At 44.9% G+C, this 25492-nt stretch overlaps 1 protein-coding gene across 1 annotated transcript in view; it reads left to right on the forward strand.

The window, feature by feature from the left end:
* Window positions 1-424: 424 nt before the first annotated feature.
* Window positions 425-25492, forward strand: part of plxna3 (plexin A3) — a gene marked incomplete at its 5' end in the record, with an annotated part of 238462 nt that continues 213394 nt past the window's right edge. Inside the window, 6 exons of the mRNA XM_080733945.1 lie at window positions 425-789; window positions 2757-2947; window positions 9052-9272; window positions 13263-13607; window positions 16336-16500; window positions 23165-23347. Of these exons, the coding sequence (XP_080590071.1) occupies window positions 425-789; window positions 2757-2947; window positions 9052-9272; window positions 13263-13607; window positions 16336-16500; window positions 23165-23347 (1470 nt within the window). The remainder of the gene's footprint in view (window positions 790-2756; window positions 2948-9051; window positions 9273-13262; window positions 13608-16335; window positions 16501-23164; window positions 23348-25492) is intronic.

The raw sequence follows: 25492 nt of genomic DNA on the forward strand, positions 1-25492 counted from the left end.
CCTTCTTGGGTCCCGGGACTCATTACATTAAAAACCTATTAACATCACTGTTAAACGATGAAAAGACAGATTTACGTGCAGAAAGTGTTAACATGGCCAACATATGGACAAGAGGTTGAAAGAAACAAATTGAGACGCATGCATGCACGCCGATACAGATGAAAAACGGTCCATATACGGTATATATCAGCCAGACCGATACGTCTAATCAATACTTAATTAATTTCATTTCAAAGTCGTTGATTTACAGTCGTGAATGCAACAAATACAAAATATCTAAACGTAAATCTCTCTCTCTCTCTCTCTCTCTCTCTCCATCCAGACATGCCCCACTGAAGACGACTCTCCACCCGTTCCATATCCAGCTCTCCTCTCCTCTCCTCCTCCCATCCCTCCATCCTCTCCTCCTCCATCCTCTCCGGCCATGCTCCTCCTCCTCCCTTCCTCCTCCCGTCCTCCTCTTCTCCTCCTCCTCTCTCTCCTCCTCCTCTCCCTCCATCCCTGGCCTCTCCTCTCTGCACCCTCCTCCTCCTCCCCCCTCCCCTCCTCCCCTGGGGGTGGTGGTGGAGGTGGGGGTGGTGGTGCGGGCAGGGTGGTGTACCGGGCTCTGGACACCAGCCTCACCCACCTGACGGTGCACGCCGTGACGGGCCAGGTGTTCGTGGGCGCCGTCAACCGCGTGCTCAAGCTGTCGGCCAACTTGACGGAGATGAGGAGTCACATGACCGGCCCGGTGGAGGACAATGCCAAGTGCTACCCCCCGCCCAGCGTACGGGCCTGTGCCCACAGGTACGTAGTGGTACCTACCGTCTGTCTGTCTGTCTAGTGCTACCCCCCGCCCAGCGTACGGGCCTGTGCCCACAGGTACGTAGTGGTACCCACCGTCTGTCTGTCTGTCTGTCTAGTGCTACCCCCCGCCCAGCGTACGGGCCTGTGCCCACGGGTAGGCACCCACCGTCTGTCTGTCTGTCTGTCTGTCTGAGTGCTAATTGGGGACTGTAGGTCCAGACTGTAGAGTCTGGACCTACAGCTCCTGAAATCCGAGTAACGGAAGCTGGCATTTCCGTTTACAAAAATATATTTTAAAATGTAATTTCTGCTAAGCAGCAAGCTAAATAGGTTTAGAGTATTTTTATTGCGACCATCAGGTTGCACAGCTACTATGAAAACCTCCACCGGCTGTTCCTCCGTCATGTCACGTCACGTCACGTCACACTTTTGGCCCTACTCTTATCTCCGCCACCGTTGCCCCTATCCATGCCAAACTTTGCACACACACTCCTTGGCTGGCAAACCACAACCTCCGCCCCTGAATTCTCTCATGGCCCTCTTCTAGCGCCACCATGATTTTGCTTTTTGCAGTGTATACATGCGACCTGACGGTTGCTTAATGCTTATCTCCCGATTTGGAGTCTTACTGGTTTATATTAGGATTACATGTGCACAATGTTAAAAATGAAACTGAAGTAGGGAGGAGGCTTCACTTCCGCTTTAACCCATGCTCATGATCAGAACTCCAGTCTTGTGGGAGTCTGGCCATGCGAGACTGCACCCTTGCCTAGCGTACCTGCTTTCACCAGTCCGTCTGTCTGTCTGTCTGCCTGTCTGAGTGGCCGTTTCCATCTCCCATCTCTTTGTCTTAACACATCGGATGCCCACGTGGTGTCTACAAGTCAATTTCTTTGATGTCGCTGGAGGCCCACGACGCGGTTGACGCGTTGTACAGTATACTGTACTGTAGCTACTGCACTTGGCTACCGCGGTGATGAAACAAACTCCATTTCCCAACATGCAGCGCGCAATTACGTCACCCGGACGTGCTGTGTGTCTCGTTGACTTCCTGTTTAGCGGCTGCACAAAAATGCTGTTTTCTCCGGATTCTCTTCCTTTTTTCATTTTTTTCTCAAAACGGCAGCCTCTTCTACATGCCGTAACACAAACACTGTGGCTTAGAAATGATAAAAAACGGTCCTGACTGAAAGAAAAGATTTTCGCGAAATAAACAGGACATACTCGGATTACATTTACTCGGATTACTTTTCTCGCCAGTACTCTCGCCGGTAGGTAAAATGACGCGTTTGATGCGTTGCCATGGGCACCAGCAAACTAAGACATCAAAACCACGTGGGCGTCCGATGTGTTAAGAGTGCAACAGTTAAATAAACTGCTTTGTTTAATCTATTATAATCAATTTCAATAAAATAATAGTTTTTCATACATCTCGAAAATGTGTCACTATGTGTCGCATCAACTGTTTTCAGGGATTTTCTAAAATCGTATTAGAATTGATTAAGATAATTGATTCGTTAGCATACAAAGTATCCTAAAGACAGGTTTCTTGATTATTCGATTAATAGAGTAGTGAAGTGTGACGTAATTTACACATCCTACCTGGTTTGCGTTTTTTTAATTCCCATAAGACCTTTTTTCATATCGCGTCATATATATAACTATACAATATCGCAAAGACCGCTTGTTTATTTTAGACCGCAATGCTTATATGAGACTATTTTAAGATGACTCAATGTTATTCTCCATAGAGAATTACTTCATTGGAACCGGGGGATGAGCGAGTCACGTCATGACTTCGTTACTCTATAGAACATTCATTGATTGAATAATCGATAGTTGCAGAATGCATGATTATTCATGCTGACTCTGTTGGTCTCTCTCTCTCTCTCTCCCCCTCTCTCCCCCTCTCTCTCTCTCTCTCTCTCTCTCTCTCTCTCTCTCTCTTTCCCCTCCCTCCCCCTCAGACTGGAGTCTTCTGACAACGTGAACAAGTTGCTGCTGGTGGATTACCGTGGCAACAGACTGGTGGCGTGCGGCTCCATCTGGCAGGGGGTGTGTCAGTTCCTGAGGCTGGAGGATCTGTTCAAGCTGGGAGAACCTCACCACCGCAAGGAGCACTACCTGTCTGGAGCCAAGGAGGCTGACGGGATGGCAGGTTAGTACCGTCTGAACCTCACCACCGCAAGGAGCACTACCTGTCTGGAGCCAAGGAGGCTGACGGGATGGCAGGTTAGTACCGTCTGAACCTCACCACCGCAAGGAGCACTACCTGTCTGGAGCCAAGGAGGCTGACGGGATGGCAGGTTAGTACCGTCTGAACCTCACCACCGCAAGGAGCACTACCTGTCTGGAGCCAAGGAGGCTGACGGGATGGCAGGTTAGTACCGTCTGAGCCTCACCACCGCAAGGAGCACTACCTGTCTGGAGCCAAGGAGGCTGACGGCATGGCAGGTTAGTACCGTCTGAGCCTCACCACCGCAAGGAGCACTACCTGTCTGGAGCCAAGGAGGCTGACGGCATGGCAGGTTAGTACCGTCTGAGCCTCACCACCGCAAGGAGCACTACCTGTCTGGAGCCAAGGAGGCCGACGGCATGGCAGGTTAGTACTGTCTGAGCCTCACCACCGCAAGGAGCACTACCTGTCTGGAGCCAAGGAGGCTGACGGGATGGCAGGTTAGTACTGTCTGAACCTCACCACCGCAAGGAGCACTACCTGTCTGTAGCCAAGGAGGCTGACGGGATGGCAGGTTAGTACTGTCTGAACCCCATCAGAACCTCACCACCGCAAGGAGCACTACCTGTCTGGAGCCAAGGAGGCTGACGGCATGGCAGGTTAGTACCGTCTGGAGCCCATCAGAACCTCACCACCGCAAGGAGCACTACCTGTCTGGAGCCAAGGAGGCTGACGGCATGGCAGGTTAGTACTGTCTGAGCCTCACCACCGCAAGGAGCACTACCTGTCTGGTGCCAAGGAGGCCGACGGCATGGCAGGTTAGTACCGTATGAACCTCACCACCGCAAGGAGCACTACCTGTCTGGAGCCAAGGAGGCCGACGGCATGGCAGGTTAGTACCGTATGAACCTCACCACCGCAAGGAGCACTACCTGTCTGGAGCCAAGGAGGCCGACGGCATGGCAGGTTAGTACTGTCTGAGCCTCACCACCGCAAGGAGCACTACCTGTCTGGAGCCAAGGAGGCTGACGGGATGGCAGGTTAGTACCGTATGAACCTCACCACCGCAAGGAGCACTACCTGTCTGGAGCCAAGGAGGCTGACGGCATGGCAGGTTAGTACTGTCTGAGCCTCACCACCGCAAGGAGCACTACCTGTCTGGAGCCAAGGAGGCTGACGGCATGGCAGGTTAGTACCGTCTGAACCTCACCACCGCAAGGAGCACTACCTGTCTGGAGCCAAGGAGGCTGACGGGATGGCAGGTTAGTACTGTCTGAACCTCACCACCGCAAGGAGCACTACCTGTCTGGAGCCAAGGAGGCTGACGGCATGGCAGGTTAGTACAGTCTGAACCTCACCACCGCAAGGAGCACTACCTGTCTGGAGCCAAGGAGGCCGACGGGATGGCAGGTTAGTACCGTCCTAACCTCACCACCGCAAGGAGCACTACCTGTCTGGAGCCAAGGAGGCTGACGGCATGGCAGGTTAGTACTGTCTGAGCCTCACCACCGCAAGGAGCACTACCTGTCTGGAGCCAAGGAGGCTGACGGCATGGCAGGTTAGTACTGTCTGAGCCTCACCACCGCAAGGAGCACTACCTGTCTGGAGCCAAGGAGGCTGACGGCATGGCAGGTTAGTACTGTCTGAGCCTCACCACCGCAAGGAGCACTACCTGTCTGGAGCCAAGGAGGCCGACGGCATGGCAGGTTAGTACTGTCTGAGCCTCACCACCGCAAGGAGCACTACCTGTCTGGAGCCAAGGAGGCCGACGGGATGGCAGGTTAGTACCGTCCTAACCTCACCACCGCAAGGAGCACTACCTGTCTGGAGCCAAGGAGGCTGACGGCATGGCAGGTTAGTACTGTCTGAGCCTCACCACCGCAAGGAGCACTACCTGTCTGGAGCCAAGGAGGCTGACGGCATGGCAGGTTAGTACTGTCTGAGCCTCACCACCGCAAGGAGCACTACCTGTCTGGAGCCAAGGAGGCCGACGGCATGGCAGGTTAGTACTGTCTGAGCCTCACCACCGCAAGGAGCACTACCTGTCTGGAGCCAAGGAGGCCGACGGCATGGCAGGTATGGAGGGGACTGCCATAGTTTTGCCATAACTAATGTAGATTAACTGCCAAGGCCTTTTCCCATTGTATTTACCTGATTTTCGAGGGCTCTGTGTATACAGCATGTGTCCATTATGTACACGCAGGGTGCCGGTAAAGGCTGACCAACGTCTTTTCTTTCACATGGAGAAGAAAAAATACAACCGTGATAATCCGTGTGTAAGCTATGGTGCACAGAAAACAGGCAGTTTTGACCAAACGCAATTTTTCTGCAGCCTGGCTGAATACAAGTCAATGGATGGTCGAATGTCCTGACTATTAGAATCGTTAAAACGTCTGGGAATTCCCAGACGTTAAGCACTCCATGTGTTTACTCATTCACTGCTTTACCACGAGTTTCCCGAGTTATCCCATATATTCAAAAATATTTTTTGGACCTCCAAAAATGTACTAGGCATGATCGCGATCGCGAACTTGCATGTTTAACCCTCATACCAACCCCATCTTTCAAACATGGCAGCCATGTTTGTTATGAATGCCTGAACGGATTTCCAAGTGGATTTTTTCTGTTTGAAAGCTGTGAACGGCGTGAACACGCGTGGTGCATGATCTAGGCATGGGCGTGCATGATCCGTGCACTATGAATTACATGGAAGTCTATGGAGGCATCCTGGAACTTCAAAGAGATAATTATTGAATGCTTTAACTATTGAAAAATAGCAGATATACAAGCTCACAGCGCGGCACCGAGTGCCGCGCTGTGAGCTTGTAGATCTGCTATTTTTTTAAAATCTTGAAAATGTGTGCACATTTGGTGCCGCGCTGTGAGCTTGTAGATCTCCTATTTTTGAAAAATCTTGAAAATGTGTGCACATTTTTCAATCTATATTTTTCAAAACATACTTTTGTAACTCAAATCTCTGCTTCTGGTGGGTCCCTGGAACAACATATTTTGAGATGGGGTGTCTGCGGCCGAATACATGTAATTTTGGGTGTCCTTGACATGAAAAGGTTTGAGAAAAGCTGATTTAGAGGAAGGATTTAGAAGTCGGGTCAAAGATCGGGTCAAAGATATTCAAAGACACATTTTCACGATTTTTCAAAAATAGCAGATCTACAAGCTCGCAGCGCGGCACTCGGTGCCGCGCTGTGAGCTTGTATATCTGCTATTTTTCAATAGTTAAAGCATAAAAATAATGGTTAAAGTGGTTCAAATCTAACGCGACTCGGGCGCGTTCCAGGTATTTGAGAGTTAAGTGAGAACTGGATGGATGGGTGGATGAATGGATGGATGGATGGGTGGAGGAGGGAGGCTTTCAGACAGGATTTGACATCTGAGATCAAATATTTGTCCTGTCATCTTCCCAGTGGTGGAAGAAGTACTCTGAACTTTTACTTAATGCTGTTTGTTGTTTTTCCTCTTAATGCTGTTCTTTGCTCTCATCACGAATCTACATCAGTATATTTAGATGTTCTATATCATACATGGGCAACTGGCGGCCCGGGGCCCGCAGGTTAATACCGGGATACTGATATAGTATTGATTTCAGCTGTTACAATTCCAAACATGCAAACATGACCCCCTTTATTTACTTCAGTCTATACTAGAAGCTTAATGCCTAGTATAGTAGTATTAAAATGTCACAATGTATTTGTATTTAAGTTCATAAATGTAACATGGGTATATAATTAAATAGGGGACTGCCCCATAGGTCGAACTCCCGTTGGGTCAAACAGCGTCGACAGGTTAGATAATCACCCGTGAGCGTCGGCAGGTTTGATAATCACCAGCGTCACGGTTACTGAGGTTCGGTTTAGGGTTAGGGTTAGGCGTCACGGTTACTGAGGTTCGGTTTAGGGTTAGGGTTAGGCATAGTTTTACTGAGGTTAGGATTAGGGTTTGGGTTAGAGTTTGGTGGTCGATCCAAAGGGTGTTCGACCTAATGACATGTTACCACTAAATGCGTTTGAAATTAAATCAAAATGTTACATTTCAGGATTCAAATAAAAAAATAACAAAAAATTCAGGATTCCAATTCAAAAGAAGCAAAAATAGCAGATCTACAAGCTCAAAACGCATCACGGCGCGGTGCGTTTTGAGCTTGCAGATCTGCTATTTCTTCTTCTTTTGTATGAGATACTAGAATGACAAAGTAGGACGTAGCACTATGCAATGTGGCCCTCTGGAGTGAAGGTGGAAATATACTGTAGTGGCCCTCGCCATCATCAAAGTTGCCCACCCCTGTTCTATATGATGGTGTAGTGACACATTATGTTAGTGGAACACTGATGAATGGGTTCTGGTCTATATGATGGTGTAGTGACACATTATGTTAGTGGAACACTGATGAATGGGTTCTGGTCTATATGATGGTGTAGTGACACATTATGGAAGTGGAACACTGATGAATGGGTTCTGGTCTATATGATGGTGTAGAGACACATTATGTTAGTGGAACACTGATGAATGGGTTCTGGTCTATATGATGGTGTAGAGACACATTATGTTAGTGGAACACTGATGAATGGGTTCTGCTCTATATGATGGTGTAGAGACACATTATGTTAGTGGAACACTGATGAATGGGTTCTGTTCTATATGATGGTGTAGTGACACATTATGTTAGTGGAACACTGATGAATGGGTTCTGGTCTATATGATGGTGTAGTGACACATTATGTTAGTGGAACACTGATGAATGGGTTCTGGTCTATATGATGGTGTAGTGACACATTATGGAAGTGGAACACTGATGAATGGGTTCTGGTCTATATGATGGTGTAGAGACACATTATGTTAGTGGAACACTGATGAATGGGTTCTGTTCTATATGATGGTGTAGTGACACATTATGTTAGTGGAACACTGATGAATGGGTTCTGGTCTATATGATGGTGTAGTGACACATTATGGAAGTGGAACACTGATGAATGGGTTCTGCTCTATATGATGGTGTAGAGACACATTATGGAAGTGGAACACTGATGAATGGGTTCTGCTCTATATGATGGTGTAGTGACACATTATGTTAGTGGAACACTGATGAATGGGTTCTGTTCTATATGATGGTGTAGAGACACATTATGTTAGTGGAACACTGATGAATGGGTTCTGGTCTATATGATGGTGTAGAGACACATTATGTTAGTGGAACACTGATGAATGGGTTCTGGTCTCCTCCTGATTGTCTTTTATCTCCCACCGCAGAATGAATGGAATCACATCAGTAACCCTGGAGAGATGAGTCCCATCTGAGTGCATGTGTCTTAATTAAACTCTCTATACTCAGCTGACCGGGGTCCCCCAGGGCTCTATATTTGGCCCGCTCCTTTTCCTCCCTCTGCACCAGATAGATTCACCAAAGATAGTTATTTCAGTGAGACAACTCTTCAATTGAATATATTATACAGTATATATATATATATATATATATTTATTTATTGAGAATAAATATGTATAGCATATTCTGCTCTGCCTCATTTCATTTCATTCCCTAAACATGATACTGCATAATAAATAATTTGCCAAATAGATTTTGAAATAGACCCCATAGGAGAATCGTATATAGGAACAGGGCAGGGGCTTGACATTAACTTTGCTCCCTCCACTCCATAGTATGGCCAGTCCATAGTCTGCATTAGGGCATTTACAAATAGTGATTTTTAGTATTCAAATTATTCAACCTCAAAGTATTGAGACTGGCCAAACCGGCCAAATATTAAGTAAGCAAGAGGCGAACATTGTGAAAATAGCCGATCTACATGCTCACAACAATTAACAAATTCATCCACCAGGGGCATTGACAACTCATTCTTATGACTTCCTATAGCCAAGTTTTATAAACTATATATTTTTTAAAGGGTTAGGGTTAGGGAAGGATTTATTACTTGTCCCGGACAACAGGACAAGCCTTAATGTCATGCCTTGCAGTGGGTCCGAGGGTGTACGATTCTCGGATGTTGTGCATACCGGTATATATCCATGGTAAAACGTCAAACTCAGAGTGTGTTTCTTTGTGTCTCTTCCAGGCGTGGTGGTGGGGGACGAGGAGTTCACCACGGACCCCAAGAAGAAGAAGCCTGGGTCGGGTAAAGGCGGAGTGGAGGGCGGCGGGCGGCTCTTCATCGGGGCGTCCATCGATGGCAAGTCAGAGTACTTCCCCACGCTGTCCAGTCGCAAGCTGGTCCCCGACGAGGAGAACGTCTTCATGTTCTCTCTGGTCTACCAGGACGAGTTCGTCTCCTCACAGGTCAGTGCTCCACCCAGGGCCGTCACAAGGGATGGGGGGGGAGTGGGACTGAGTTACTAGGGCCCAAGGTGGAGGGGCCTTCATTATTTTATACTTTACCTATTGAAAAATAGCAGATGGGTCCATTTGGTTTCATTTGTATACTGTCAGAGTTAAGGGGAGACCTTGACATTTTAAAGTTTTGAGAACTACTGATTTAGACCAAAATGCCGGTTTAAATGAATTTCTATATTAACAACTCAACAGGATTTTTTATGAGGCTCTCCCTCATTTTATCACAATATATATATATATATATATATATATATATATATATATATATATATACAATATCTCTGAAAAGGCGTATTGTGGAGACATTGTATCGTCTCAACGATATTTAATCACCATCTCCCCTCAGTTCCCGCGTATCTGACCAAACATAAGCAAAAAGTTAGCGACACCCACAGCCACAACACCAGAGGGAGTGCACACAATGATCTGATAACACAAACCCATAAGACAAATATGGGTAAATTCTCCTTCTACAACACTGCCACCCAGGTGTGGAATTCCTTGACTACCTCCCTTAAAACATGTAGCTCGCTGGCATCCTTCAAAACTGCCCTGAAAACTCACCTTTCAGGAGGCCAGAGAAGGAGGTAGTTATCACTTCTCCCATAGACAGGTGAAAACTCACCTTTCAGGAGGCCAGAGAAGGAGGTAGTTATCACTTCTCCCATAGACAGGTGAAAACTCACCTTTCAGGAGGCCAGAGAAGGAGGTAGTTATCACTTCTCCCATAGACAGGTGAAAACTCACCTTTCAGGAGGACAGAGAAGGAGGTAGTTATCACTTCTCCCATAGACAGGTGAAAACTCACCTTTCAGGAGGACAGAGAAGGAGGTAGTTATCACTTCTCCCATAGACAGGTGAAAACTCACCTTTCAGGAGGCCAGAGAAGGAGGTAGTTATCACTTCTCCCATAGACAGGTGAAAACTCACCTTTCAGGAGGCCAGAGAAGGAGGTAGTTATCACTTCTCCCATAGACAGGTGAAAACTCACCTTTCAGGAGGCCAGAGAAGGAGGTAGTTATCACTTCTCCCATAGACAGGTGAAAACTCACCTTTCAGGAGGCCAGAGAAGGAGGTAGTTATCACTTCTCCCATAGACAGGTGAAAACTCACCTTTCAGGAGGCCAGAGAAGGAGGTAGTTATCACTTCTCCCATAGACAGGTGAAAACTCACCTTTCAGGAGGACAGAGAAGGAGGTAGTTATCACTTCTCCCATAGACAGGTGAAAACTCACCTTTCAGGAGGCCAGAGAAGGAGGTAGTTATCACTTCTCCCATAGACAGGTGAAAACTCACCTTTAGGGAGGACAGAGAAGGAGGTAGTTATCACTTCTCCCATAGACAGGTGAAAACTCACCTTTCAGGAGGCCAGAGAAGGAGGTAGTTATCACTTCTCCCATAGACAGGTGAAAACTCACCTTTCAGGAGGCCAGAGAAGGAGGTAGTTATCACTTCTCCCATAGACAGGTGAAAACTCACCTTTCAGGAGGCCAGAGAAGGAGGTAGTTATCACTTCTCCCATAGACAGGTGAAAACTCACCTTTAGGGAGGACAGAGAAGGAGGTAGTTATCACTTCTCCCATAGACAGGTGAAAACTCACCTTTCAGGAGGCCAGAGAAGGAGGTAGTTATCACTTCTCCCATAGACAGGTGAAAACTCACCTTTAGGGAGGACAGAGAAGGAGGTAGTTATCACTTCTCCCATAGACAGGTGAAAACTCACCTTTCAGGAGGCCAGAGAAGGAGGTAGTTATCACTTCTCCCATAGACAGGTGAAAACTCACCTTTCAGGAGGACAGAGAAGGAGGTAGTTATCACTTCTCCCATAGACAGGTGAAAACTCACCTTTCAGGAGGCCAGAGAAGGAGGTAGTTATCACTTCTCCCATAGACAGGTGAAAACTCACCTTTCAGGAGGCCAGAGAAGGAGGTAGTTATCACTTCTCCCATAGACAGGTGAAAACTCACCTTTCAGGAGGCCAGAGAAGGAGGTAGTTATCACTTCTCCTATAGACAGGTGAAAACTCACCTTTCAGGAGGACAGAGAAGGAGGTAGTTATCACTTCTCCCATAGACAGGTGAAAACTCACCTTTCAGGAGGACAGAGAAGGAGGTAGTTATCACTTCTCCCATAGACAGGTGAAAACTCACCTTTCAGGAGGCCAGAGAAGGAGGTAGTTATCACTTCTCCCATAGACAGGTGAAAACTCACCTTTCAGGAGGACAGAGAAGGAGGTAGTTATCACTTCTCCCATAGACAGGTGAAAACTCACCTTTCAGGAGGACAGAGAAGGAGGTAGTTATCACTTCTCCCATAGACAGGTGAAAACTCACCTTTCAGGAGGACAGAGAAGGAGGTAGTTATCACTTCTCCCATAGACAGGTGAAAACTCACCTTTCAGGAGGACAGAGAAGGAGGTTGTTATCACTTCTCCCATAGACAGGTGAAAACTCACCTTTCAGGAGGACAGAGAAGGAGGTAGTTATCACTTCTCCCATAGACAGGTGAAAACTCACCTTTCAGGAGGCCAGAGAAGGAGGTAGTCATCACTTCTCCCATAGACAGGTGAAAACTCACCTTTCAGGAGGACAGAGAAGGAGGTAGTTATCACTTCTCCCATAGACAGGTGAAAACTCACCTTTCAGGAGGACAGAGAAGGAGGTAGTTATCACTTCTCCCATAGACAGGTGAAAACTCACCTTTCAGGAGGACAGAGAAGGAGGTTGTTATCACTTCTCCCATAGACAGGTGAAAACTCACCTTTCAGGAGGACAGAGAAGGAGGTAGTTATCACTTCTCCCATAGACAGGTGAAAACTCACCTTTCAGGAGGACAGAGAAGGAGGTTGTTATCACTTCTCCCATAGACAGGTGAAAACTCACCTTTCAGGAGGACAGAGAAGGAGGTAGTTATCACTTCTCCCATAGACAGGTGAAAACTCACCTTTCAGGAGGCCAGAGAAGGAGGTAGTTATCACTTCTCCCATAGACAGGTGAAAACTCACCTTTCAGGAGGACAGAGAAGGAGGTTGTTATCACTTCTCCCATAGACAGGTGAAAACTCACCTTTCAGGAGGACAGAGAAGGAGGTTGTTATCACTTCTCCCATAGACAGGTGAAAACTCACCTTTCAGGAGGCCAGAGAAGGAGGTAGTTATCACTTCTCCCATAGACAGGTGAAAACTCACCTTTCAGGAGGACAGAGAAGGAGGTTGTTATCACTTCTCCCATAGACAGGTGAAAACTCACCTTTCAGGAGGACAGAGAAGGAGGTAGTTATCACTTCTCCCATAGACAGGTGAAAACTCACCTTTCAGGAGGCCAGAGAAGGAGGTAGTTATCACTTCTCCCATAGACAGGTGAAAACTCACCTTTCAGGAGGACAGAGAAGGAGGTAGTTATCACTTCTCCCATAGACAGGTGAAAACTCACCTTTCAGGAGGACAGAGAAGGAGGTAGTTATCACTTCTCCCATAGACAGGTGAAAACTCACCTTTCAGGAGGACAGAGAAGGAGGTTGTTATCACTTCTCCCATAGACAGGTGAAAACTCACCTTTCAGGAGGCCAGAGAAGGAGGTAGTTATCACTTCTCCCAAAGACAGGCAAGAAGTGAGCCTTACCTTACCTTAGCCCCACCCCCTTGTTTCCCTTATCCTGTACATAGTGTTTTTATAACTGCAATATTATTGAATGTTTTCTTTGATTTTTGCTTGCTATTTATTATGTCCATGAATTAAATACAGAGGGCTTTCAATGTAAAAAAGACCGTAAAAGGTCTTATTTGTTCCTTTTAGGCAGGGTGTTTAACTGTACTTGTACTGTACTACATTTCAATTGTATTGACTATACTTGTACTGTTCTCCATTTTTGTCTAATAAAATAATCAACTAAAATAATCAACTAATCAAAAACCGTATCGCCCCCTACCCCTACTAGATCAAGATCCCATCGGACACGCTGTCTCTCTACCCGGCCTTCGACATCTACTACATCTACGGCTTCTCCAGCGGGACGTACGTGTACTTCCTGACGCTGCAGCTGGACACGCAACTGACCCAGATGGACGCCACGGGAGAGAAGTTCTTCACCTCCAAGATCGTGCGGATGTGCTCCAACGACACGGAGTTCTACTCCTACGTGGAGTTCCCCCTGGGCTGCACCAAGGACGGCGTGGAGTACCGGCTGGTGCAGGCCGCATACCGACACAAGCCGGGCCGCCGCCTGGCCCAGGCCCTGGGGCTCAACGAGGACCAGGACGTGCTGTTTGTGGTCTTCAGTCAGGTGGGTTGACTGGTCTTCTTCTAGGTGGGTTGGAGGAGGAGATATAGCTGGGGCCGAACTGGGAAAGTTTTTGCACTTGGTGAAGAGTTTCTGATTTTTGGCATGGTGTTCGGTATGGGTATAAGGTTTTCAATAACCATCGCAAACAAGTTGGGCTCGCCCCCTAGTGGTCTGTTTGCAATTAATCAAATATTAGATAGGTTATTATATGGTTCAAACCCCAAATAATTGATGAAAGAGATTTGTCACTGGCTTCTGTTACTATTGGGTATGATTAACAACCTACTAAAAAATCAGGAAAAAATAACTACCGGAAAGGCATCATTTTCAAGATGGCGTCCACGATGGCTGCCGGGAGCTGAAAATGCCTATAAACTGGGTTTTAATGTGTAAAATGTCATAATACATCTGCACTTGGTGATGAGTATTTGAATTTTGGTATGGTGTTAGGTATGGGTATAAGGTTTTCAAAAAACATCGCAAACAAGTTGGGCTCGCCCCCTAGTGGTCTGTTTGCAATGAATTCAATAGTAAATGTATAGATACCTTTATCATCCCAAGAGGGAAAATAAGTTACCCAGAGGCAGCACAGCAGTTTAAGGATATTTACAAAGTTACAGAGAAGTATGAGAAGAATAAAAAAGAACAGTAAAGAGCAAGGTACAACAAAGAAAGGGAACGAAGACTATAATACATAAAGTGTCAAAAAACTGTCAATGCTCAACGTGAAACAGCCAACTCGAACAAAAAAATGCAAACCTTAAGCGCAACTATAATACAATACAGTGCCAAACAAAAGTGTCCATAACAGTCAATGCTAGTCAGTGCTACAAGGAGGAGGAGGAGATTTTGATGTCTAATTAAAAGAAAATCGTAAGCTAGTTTGACATTTAATCAGGTTTGGTTGATGGCAACATTCCAAATTGTGATGTTGAAATCCTGGAATTTTTTTACTTTCATTTTTTTAATTTTTTTTGAATGATTTTACAAATGTTATAAGGGCTAGCCATACATCACGCTCTTTTGAACGACCATCATTTCGACCGGAGGGTTAGCGACTCACTCCACGGAGGTTAGGGTTAGGGTGAGGGTTAGAGTCGGGTGTCGAAAAGATGACATGTAGTAACAGCGTCACGCTCCCAGCCATACAGGGAGCGAGGGAGAGATGGAAGGATCTTTAATTGATGGATGGGATGATTGAATGGATAGATGGATGGATGTGTTGCTGGATAGCTTTAGGAATGTTGAATTCTTTTAAATAATGTTGTTGTTTACAGGGTCAGAAGAACCGCTCCAACCCGCCCAGAGAGACGGTGTTGTGTCTGTTCACGCTGTTGTTTATTAAATGTTGTTATTGTGTCCTACAGGGTCAGAAGAACCGCTCCAACCCTCCCAGAGAGACGGTGTTGTTTATTAAATGTTGTTATTGTTTCCTACAGGGTCAGAAGAACCGCTCCAACCCCCCCAGAGAGACGGTGTTGTTTATTAAATGTTGTTATTGTTTCCTACAGGGTCAGAAGAACCGCTCCAACCCTCCCAGAGAGACAGTGTTGTTTATTAAATGTTGTTATTGTTTCCTACTGGGTCAGAAGAACCGCTCCAACCCCCCCAGAGAGACGGTGTTGTTTATTAAATGTTGTTATTGTTTCCTACAGGGTCAGAAGAACCGCTCCAACCCTCCCAGAGAGACGGTGTTGTTTATTAAATGTTGTTGTTGTGTCCTACAGGGTCAGAAGAACCGCTCCAACCCCCCCAGAGAGACGGCGTTGTTTATTAAATGTTGTTATTGTTTCCTACAGGGTCAGAAGAACCGCTCCAATCCCCCAGAGAGACGGTGTTGTGTCTGTTCACGCTGTTGTTTATTAAATGTTGTTGTTGTTTCCTATAGGGTCAGAAGAACCGCTCCAACCCTCCCAGAGAGACGGTGTTGTGTCTGTTCACGCTGTTGTTTATTAAATGTTGTTGTTGTTTCCTATAGGGTCAGAAGAACCGCTCCAACCCTCCCAGAGAGACGGTGTTGTTTATTAAATGTTGTTGTTGTTTCCTACAGGGTCAGAAGAACCGCTCCAACCCCCCCAGAGAGACGGTGTTGTGTCTGTTCATGCTGTTGTTTATTAAATGTTGTTGTTGTTTCCTATAGGGTCAGAAGAACCGCTCCAACCCCCCCAGAGAGACGGTGTTGTGTCTGTTCACGCTGTTGTTTATTAAGTAGTGTTATCATGTCCTACAGGGTCAGAAGAACCGCTCCAACCCTCCCAGAGAGACGGTGTTGTTTATTAAATGTTGTTGTTGTTTACAGGGTCAGAAGAACCGCTCCAACCCCCCCAGAGAGACGGTGTTGTGTCTGTTCACGCTGTTGTTTATTAAATGTTGTTGTTGTTTCATATAGGGTCAGAAGAACCGCTCCAACCCCCCCAGAGAGACGGTGTTGTGTCTGTTCACGCTGTTGTTTATTAAGTAGTGTTATCGTGTCCTACAGGGTCAGAAGAACCGCTCCAACCCTCCCAGAGAGACGGTGTTGTTTATTAAATGTTGTTGTTGTTTACAGGGTCAGAAGAACCGCTCCAACCCCCCCAAAGAGACGGTGTTGTGTCTGTTCACGCTGTTGTTTATTAAATGTTGTTGTTGTTTCATATAGGGTCAGAAGAACCGCTCCAACCCCCCCAGAGAGACGGTGTTGTGTCTGTTCACGCTGTTGTTTATTAAATGTTGTTGTTGTTTCATATAGGGTCAGAAGAACCGCTCCAACCCCCCCAGAGAGACGGTGTTGTGTCTGTTCACGCTGCATCACATCAACCTGGCCATGAGGGAGAGGATACGCTCCTGTTACCGTGGAGAGGGACGCCTCTCGTTGCCATGGTTACTCAACAAGGAGCTGCCCTGCATCAACACTGTGAGTTACACACACACACATGCGTGTGTGCGTGTGTGCGTGTGTGCGTGTATGTGTGTGTGCGTGTGCGTGCGTGCGATGCTATACTTTAGGGATGAGACGATGTCATGTCATCATTATCGTGACCAAAGAAATTGCGATTTACGATATTATCGCGATAATCAAAACATCCCCAACAGCCATTAACCCGTGCCATAACATTTGCCAAAAAATTGCAGATCTACAAGCTATAGATCAGCTATCCTTTGTCAAAGAGATTTGGTAGAGAGTGAAAAGGAAAAAAAGACTGTATCAAGTACGTTATTTCCTGGTCCAGTTTACCGATTATAGAGGGTTTAAGTGGTACCGGAAATGTGAATTGATCCCTGTGCATGACTGAGGATAATTTCACGATAAATTAAATCTCCACGATACGATTATTGTGTTTTTTTATCACGATAAACGATAATATCGATCGTCGTCCCATCACTAGTGTGTGTGATACTTGTGAAGGCTAAACGTCCCCACAATTAGGCCTATAGAATAGATTGAGAACTGGACGTGGTGAGGAAAATGTATTTTACACCAGAGAAAACAGTACAGTTCATAGGGTTAGATCATGCTTACAATTAGGAAGTGATTCAGGTTGGGGTTTGGAGGAGGATTAAAGGAGTAGTTCACCCCCAAAATGACTTTTTTTCTATTGATTAGTCAAGCCATGGAGACTAGAGTTCAATGATATTTCTTGTTTTCTTTTTTTTTACATTCCTAAGACAAAAATTTGATTCGAGTAAATTTACCCCCATTGATTCCGGATGGGGACCCGTTTCGAAACGGGTCACCATCCGGAACGAATGGGGGAAAATGTATTGTTATCACATTTTTGTCTTAGGAATGTGACAAAAACTAAAAATATTATTGAACTCTAGTCTCCATGGCATGAGTAATCAATAGAAAAAAAAAAGTCATTTTGGGGGGTGAACTACTCCTTTAAGCGTTTAGGGTTAGGTTAGGTTTAGGGTTAGGGTTAGGTTAGGTTTAGGGGTTATAATTATTATGTCTAATTCTGACACAAAACTAAATATAAGTCAGGGTCAGCCTTAAAAAGTAGCATTTTAGAAAATTGTCCTCCTAAAATGTAGATTTCCTCTCAAGACTGTGTGTGTGTGTGTGTGTGTGTGTGTGCGTGTGCGTGTGCGTGTGCGTGTGCGTGCGTGTGCGTGTGTGTGTGTGAGAGACAGACAGATTGAGAGTTGCGTTAACAGCACACTGGTGGTCCCCTGGCCCCGCCCCCAAGCTGTAAACCCCAATGTTTACCAGTGCTGGTTACCATGGTTACCATTCACTAATCTAATGAATGGGCCTGAGTGAATAATAACCACCACACGGACATAACTGGGTTAACACGCGCACACACACACACACACACACACACACACACACACACACACACACACACACATGCACGTGCGCACGTGCACGCAAACTCATCTTCAGACATTCAGTCTTCAATGCCTCCCCCACACGCACAGCAGGGGGGTCGTGTGTGTGTGTGTGTGTGTGTGTGTGTGTGTGTGTGTGTGTGTGTGTGTGTGTGTGTGTGTGTGTGTGTGTGTGTGTGTGTGTGTGTGTGTGTGTGTGTGTGTGTGTGTGTGTGTGTGTGTGTGTGTGTGTGTGTGGGGTGAGAAGTGATGATGGGATTGGGAGAGGGGGAGGAGGAGAGAAAGTGGAAACTGAGACACGGAGACAAAGGAAGAGAGAGAATATGAAAGATGTAATGATAAGGAGAGAGAGAGGGAGAGAGAGACATAGAGAGAGAGAGAGAGAGGGATGAAAGAAATGGAGGGACGGAGACAGAGAACGTACTGTAGTTGACCTCCATTTATTATGTACAGTACAGCTGTGTGTGTGTGTGTGCGTGTGCGTGTGTGTGTGTGCGCGCGCGTGCGTGCGTGCGCACATGTGTGTGAGGTCTTCCTATTCAAATGTGACATTATGGGGACAGCGTTTGGGGGGGGGTTTCTCTGTTAGTAAAGCTGTCTTTGTACGAGGAACATATTTGTCACGAGTTAGTCTATATTCTGCCCTGGTTTATTTACAAAAATTGCGAAAAATGGCCTTGATTAATTTGCAATACTTTTACGCACGCACACACAAACGCACACTAGTAGGGGTGTAACGATACATTTTAACAGCGATACGATACGCATCACAATACATGGTTAACGATACGATACATGGACGATATTGGTTCATTCATGGTGATACGATTCGATTCAATGATTTAAAATCGATATAGTAACTATTTAGCAAAGAAATTAAATCTGTGTAAAACCTGTACAAAATCTATTATTATGGAAGTAAACGCTCTGATTATCTAGCAAATACATGGACATTTCAACACGTATGGACAAACCCACCTTGACATGAACAGAAGAAGAGATTACACACATTTATTGATAGATCAAGAGTAGCTATATGGAATGGAAAGGTAATTAGAACCCTCTTTTACATTTTCCCTCTTAAAATTGCCAAATACAAGGCACAAATTGAAATACTTGGTTTCCATACAATCAATTATTTGTATTGCAAAACGATTCGATACCGATCATCACATTTTAAAACGATACGATACGATACAAAGCCAAAACGGTACGATATTTTGCTCTTGCAAACGGTACAGTAGATCATTGCAAATTAAAATAGATTTTTCTATTCAGTTACTATCATTACACCCCTAACGCACACACTTGCATTCAACAACATCATACAGACACCTTTGTTTTGGTTCCCTTCATGCTATTGGTGCTTAGAGCTCGACACAGTTCTGAGAGTGTCAGAACACCGATTACTTTACTTTACTTTATTTGTTTATTTAGACGGGACAATGCATATTAATGAACACTACATGAAAGCAATGTAAATAAGCCGGAATTAGCAAGAATGCTAAATTTCATCCGTAGTCCCCACATGAAGACAAAACAATACATACCAACAAACAGTAACCCTACATTAGGAGAGGGCGCCTAAGAACATACATACAATACTATTTTTCCTCAACCAAGAGAAAACAACAAAAACAACACATATTACTAACAGTACCCTACATTAGAAAAGAAAAGTTTAAAAATATACGTACATGACATGGGCTGTACTCTTAAAACTATACATGGTCACAGGTTTGATTGTCAACTAACCATTTTTTTAGATTGAACTTGAAGGATGGAAATGACAAACAGTCTCTTATTGTTAGAGGTAGGTCATTCCAGATTGAACATCCCTGCACTGAGAGGGTGTTTTTTCCAAAAGCGGTTACCCGGTACGGTACTTCGCAATCCCCTCTAGTGATTGCTCTAGTATTGAGTCCTCTATCGGGCTTCCTTTTTATGAATTCCTTTAGGGGAGGTGGGCATAGACCATTTAGGGTCTTATATATGATACTGACCTGTTTAAATACCTTAAAATTAGCGAAACTCAAAAAACGGTACCTCTGAAGAATATTACAATGGTGATATGAGCGGGGTTTCCTATCGAATACCTTAAGCGCACTCTTATATAGCTGTTCAATGGGTTTGAGAATCGTTATACCTGTGCAAGACCAGTTTGTGAAACAGTACTCAATGTGTGATTGGATCATGCATTGGAGATAAGATTTAGCAGCACTAACTGCCAAACAAGGTCTGATTTGTTTAAAGTTCTGAAGGTTGAACTTGATTGTGTTTGTAACCTTTTTTACATGTTTTTTAAAGGTTAGGGTTGAGTCTAACATGACCCCGAGGTACTTGAAATCTGGCACAAGTTCAAGTTCCTCTCCACCCAGAAACACATTTGATGACTCCATCACAACTGGTCTTTTGGAAAAAGCCATGCAGACCGTCTTTTTTGCATTCAGGAGCAGGCATGAGTCTGTAAGCCAGTCCTGAACGCTGGTCAGAACAGAAGTTAAAACCGTTGACACCTCTGCATAGCTCTTTCCATGAGTCAGTATAACCGCATCATCTGCGTACATCTGGATATGTACATCTTTACATACATCAGGTAGGTCGTTTATGAACAGAGAAAACAGAATTGGTCCTACTATTGATCCCTGGGGGACACCAACCGAGCAAGTGTGATAAGGAGACTTGATGCCATTTATGCTTACACACTGTTCTCTATTTGATAGGTATGATGTAAACCATTTGATGGCCTCTGGGGACATGTTGAAATGTGTTAGTTTGGACAAGAGGACCTGATGGCTGACAGAGTCAAATGCTTTCTTGAAATCTAAAAATACTGCCATTGCGCAGGGGGCCTTGTTCAAAGCACACTTTAGCTTTTCAATGAATAAGCAATTTGCTGACTCAGTGGAGTGGAAGGCTCGAAACCCAAACTGCATAGGATGCAGAGGGGTGTAGCCTTTGCCTAGATGTTTAACAATAGACTTTACAATCCACTTTTCAGCCACTTTTGATATAACAGGTAAGATGCTTATGGGTCTATAGTTTGATATGTCCGTTTTTGAGCCAGATTTGAATATAGGTGTTATAACAGCAGCTTTCCACTGAGTTGGGACAGTGCATTTTCTTATGGACAGATTTACCAGATGTGTGATTGGTGCCACCAGAGATACAATATTTGTTTTAAGAAAGTTTGTGTCAAGCCCGTGTGCATCTTTAGCTTTGGATGCTTTCAGTGATCTGACAATGTTTGTCACCTCGTTTTCTGTGACTTCCTCCAAATTAAAAATGGGGAGATCATTTTGAACAGGGCGTGAAACAAACTTAGAGGGTCTGAACAACTGTGTGATTTCATACACAGAGTTTAGAAAAAACAGCATTAGATTGCTAGCAAGCGTGTGGGGATCTTTCACCAGGACATTATCTATTTTAAGTTCTAAGTTGTTATTATCCTGCTTATAGTATTTCCCTGTCAGTTTATTTATGTATTCCCACACTTTTTTTCCATTTCCTCTGGCACTCTCTATGATGGAGATATAAAATCCAGCTTTAGCCCTCCTTAAGAAATTTGTGACTTTGTTTCTAGCATGTGTGAATAGCTGTCTGTCCGTTGTCAGGCCAGATTTTAATGCCTTTTTAAGCAGTAAATCTCTGGTTTTCATTTGATCTCTACATTTTTTATCGACCCAAGGTAGAGTAATTTTTCTCACTTTCCTCTGGTTACCACCTCTGGTGAAAGATTCCATTACCCTGCCAATTTTGGAGAGCAGGATATTACATCCGGTCTCAACATCATCACATGAGTGTAGATCATCCCACTCTAGCCCTTGTAGGGCAACCTCAAGGCTATGTTGCAGATGTTTTGGGATTGTTTTGACTATAGGCTGGGACTGAGCTTTGCTAAACGCCTGTTTTGAGAGTTTTCTGGAAAAGAATATTATGTTGTGATCAGAGAGACCTGTCACGAAGTTAAATGTTTTAGCGATTCTTTCCACCAACCGATTAGATTACCAATGTTTTGGGCTTCTCGATTGTGTAATTCTAATATATTTGAAGAATGTAGATTTGATTAGTTGTTGTTTAGTTACTTGTACTGTAAGTTGTAAAAAAACAAGGCCGATCTACAAACTCACAACGCAACTTTATTTAAAAAAAAAAAGAAATCACCTATAACAACGTTTAAAAAAAAAAAAAAAGGGTTGTCCAGTTGAAAATGGTTACGAATTGGCTGTAATTGCAGATACAAGTATTGTCTAAAAAGTCAAATAATCTGTCCGACCAGGGAATCTATATTTGTCGCGTCCAAAAGCACTTTTTAAATGTTTAATTAAGTATGACTTACTGCTCCCGGTGGGTGATCTATCTGTTTATGATGGTGGACACACCTCTGGCACAGCTGCAGTGTTGCAATTAACAGGCTGTAGAATCAGTTTAAGCACTAAGTTGTCACTTTATGGTTGGTTTAACTCCAGGAAGGTCTCCTCGACCCGAATGTCATCTTTTAAATAAAGTCAAATTAGATGGCATGTGTGTGTGTGTGTGTGTGTGTGTGTGTGTGTGTGAGACTTTTTTTTGGGAGGACATTTTTCTGACCCCCATAAGGGAAAGGTGATGCAATGCTTTGGATTCCGGAGGTTCCAGGTTCAATTCCCGGCTCCACCTGGCTACGTGCTGAAGTGTCCTTGAACCACTGAACCCCTAATTGACCAAATTCACGTTACGCATCTTCCTGGTGCTGACGTCACGGTTGAAGGGGAAGCCTATTGAGTTAACACAGAAATCGCAAAATACAGCTAGCATGATAAAGAACACAAGATAGTAAAAGGCACAAAGCGTTATAATTTACTTTACCGTTCGAAATAATGATTTGTTGGCTTTAAGTCCAGCTATTTCTGTGTTATTTTACCCTTCAAAGCTGACGTCCGCACCAGGAAGTTGCTGAGAAATTAGCTGAGTGCGCGTGCGTGGGCGGGCCGTGAATAGGGTCTATTGCTCCAGATGAGCAGGTTTCTGCTCATTTTGCTAAGAGATATGTTGAATACGGTAGTTTAATTTATATGAATGTATTAGTGGATAAAAAAATCCCATTGACTTAAATGCGAAGATGCGAAAAAGACGACAGTTTTCGCGGCACACCATATGTCAAATTGACCGGATTCATCGTAGATCAGCTATTTTTAAGGTAAAAAAAAATAACATACCGGTACATTGACATTGACTCTCCCTCTCTCTTTCTCCCCCTCCAGCCCAAGCAGATAGGAGATGACTTCTGTGGTCTGGTGCTGAACCAGCCCCTGGGGGGCCTCAGGGTGATCGAGGGGACCCCGCTGTACGAGGACCGCACGGAGGGCATGGGCTCCGTGGCAGCATACACCTACGGAGAACACACTGTGGTGTTTGTGGGGACCCGCAGTGGAACCCTGAAGAAGGTAGGATGATGATGGGTGGATGGATGGATGGATGGAGGGAGGGATGGATGGATGGATGGATGGAGGGATGGATGGATGGATGGAGGGAGGGATGGATGGATGGAGGGATGGATGGATGGATGGATGGATGGAGGGATGGAGGGATGGATGGATGGATGGATGGATGGATGGAGGGATGGAGGGATGGATGGATGGATGGATGGATGGATGGATGGATGGATGGGGGGATGGATGGATGGATGGATGATGCATGATCAGGGCTGTCGTGATTACACATTTAAGTTGACTATTGACTGTCACGCAAACAGTTGCGATTAACAATTTAATTGTGTTTTTGGCATTGATCATATGAAGAAAACCAAAACGTAATTTCTGCTTGCCTTTTTAGGCTTCGGAATCACAAATTGCACAGAGCAGATATGATAAAATAAATGTAAAATAAATTGCTAATCGTTTTATACAGAAATAGCTGATCTACAAGCTTGCAACGTGTCACGTAAGCTTGTTGATCAGCTTTTTCTGCTATTATTGGAAAATGTTTGCGAACGTATGAAAGTTTCTCAAACATGGAAACAATTATGGCAATTATGCAAAATAACTGCGATAATCTCAAATAATTGCGATTAGGCGATTATTATGTGATAATTGTGACAGGATGGATGGATGGAATAACGTCGCTCATGGATGTTTCTATCTCGGGAGAGAAAGAAAGAGCAGAAGAGAGAGTGCGAGAGAGAGAGAGTATGTGTGTGGTGTGTTCGTGTTGCTCATAGGGGCGTCACAAGGGGGGGGGGGGGGAGTGGGACTGAGTTACTAGGGCCCAAGGTGGAGGGGCCTTAATTATGTTATACTTTAGCTATTGAAAAATAGGAGATCTACAAGCTCACAGCGCGGCACCGAGTGCCGCGCTGCGAGCTTGTAGATCTGCTAATGTGCGCAAATCTTTGAATATATGTATTTTTTTTAAGTAAACATTTGTAACTAAAATTTTGCTTCTGGGGGGGTCCCTGGAGCTAAGTGTTTTGAGATGGGGGCCGTGGCCAAATACATATCATTTGGGGGTCCTTCACATGAAAATGTTTGAGCAACACTGACATAGAAACATTTTTTTTTTTTAACCTTAGAAGGATTTGAAATATTCAAAGACTTGCACAAATTTTCAAGTTTTTTCAAAAAATAGCAGATCGACAAGCTCGCAGCGCGGCACTCGGTGCTGCGCTCTGAGCTTGTATATCTGCTATTTTTCAATAGTTAAAGCACAACATGTGAGTGAATCCTTGTACCCAGGGCCCAGAATTTGGTGCGACATCCCTGGTTGCTCTGTGTGTGTAGTGTGTGTGTGTGTGTGTGTGTGTGGTGTGTTGCAGTGTGTGTGTAGTGTGTTGCTGTGGTGTGTTGCTGAGTGGTGTGTAGTGTGTGTGTCAGAGGACAGTGTGTGTAGGACTCGTCGTGCGTCTCTCAGATGAAGAAGCGTTTGGTCCTCATAAACACGGTGAAGTCATTTCACTGTCTGAGACACTGACCTCACCTTGTGTTATTGTCTCCTCTGCTCTGTGTGTTTGAAACGCCACAAGCCTTTTATTTATTTTTACTGCCTGCTTCTGAAAGAGTCTATAAGGGCGTCTGTTTGTCCTGTGTGTCTGTGTGTCTGTCCAGAGTTAATCTGACAAATGGTCAGCGCCATATTATTTCTTGTGAAAAATCTCAGCGGGGCGAAGTGAGCGGTGCTCACTTTGTATGGTATCAAACACGACACACGTGCATATCTCCTTTTATGGGCCGTTCTCTCTGGGACGTTAGTTATCTCCATACATGGAGATCCTTTCATACTGTACGATACATACGCACAAAGCCAGGCGTATCAAAAAAACAAACAAATGGGCTAGGATTGCCCAAATATGGACATGGATGATGTCACCGACTATCTTCTTTGGGAGCTACTGTAAGCCATCTATGGGATGTCAGCGTACCTGTTATCATACCAGTCTAGGACGTCAGGACTAACTAAACTATAAACTTTATTTATTGCCCGTTGTTGTGGTGTGTAGACTGTGTACTGAGGTGAATGTATTGGCTGTAGGATGGTAGGATTTAAGACTTAGGTAGGCCAATCGGTGAGTTAAGGGGAACACACACCGGACGCGG

The sequence above is a fragment of the Nannobrachium achirus genome, assembly GCF_963921795.1.
Source record: "Nannobrachium achirus genome assembly, chromosome: 9".
NCBI lineage: Eukaryota > Metazoa > Chordata > Actinopteri > Myctophiformes > Myctophidae > Nannobrachium > Nannobrachium achirus.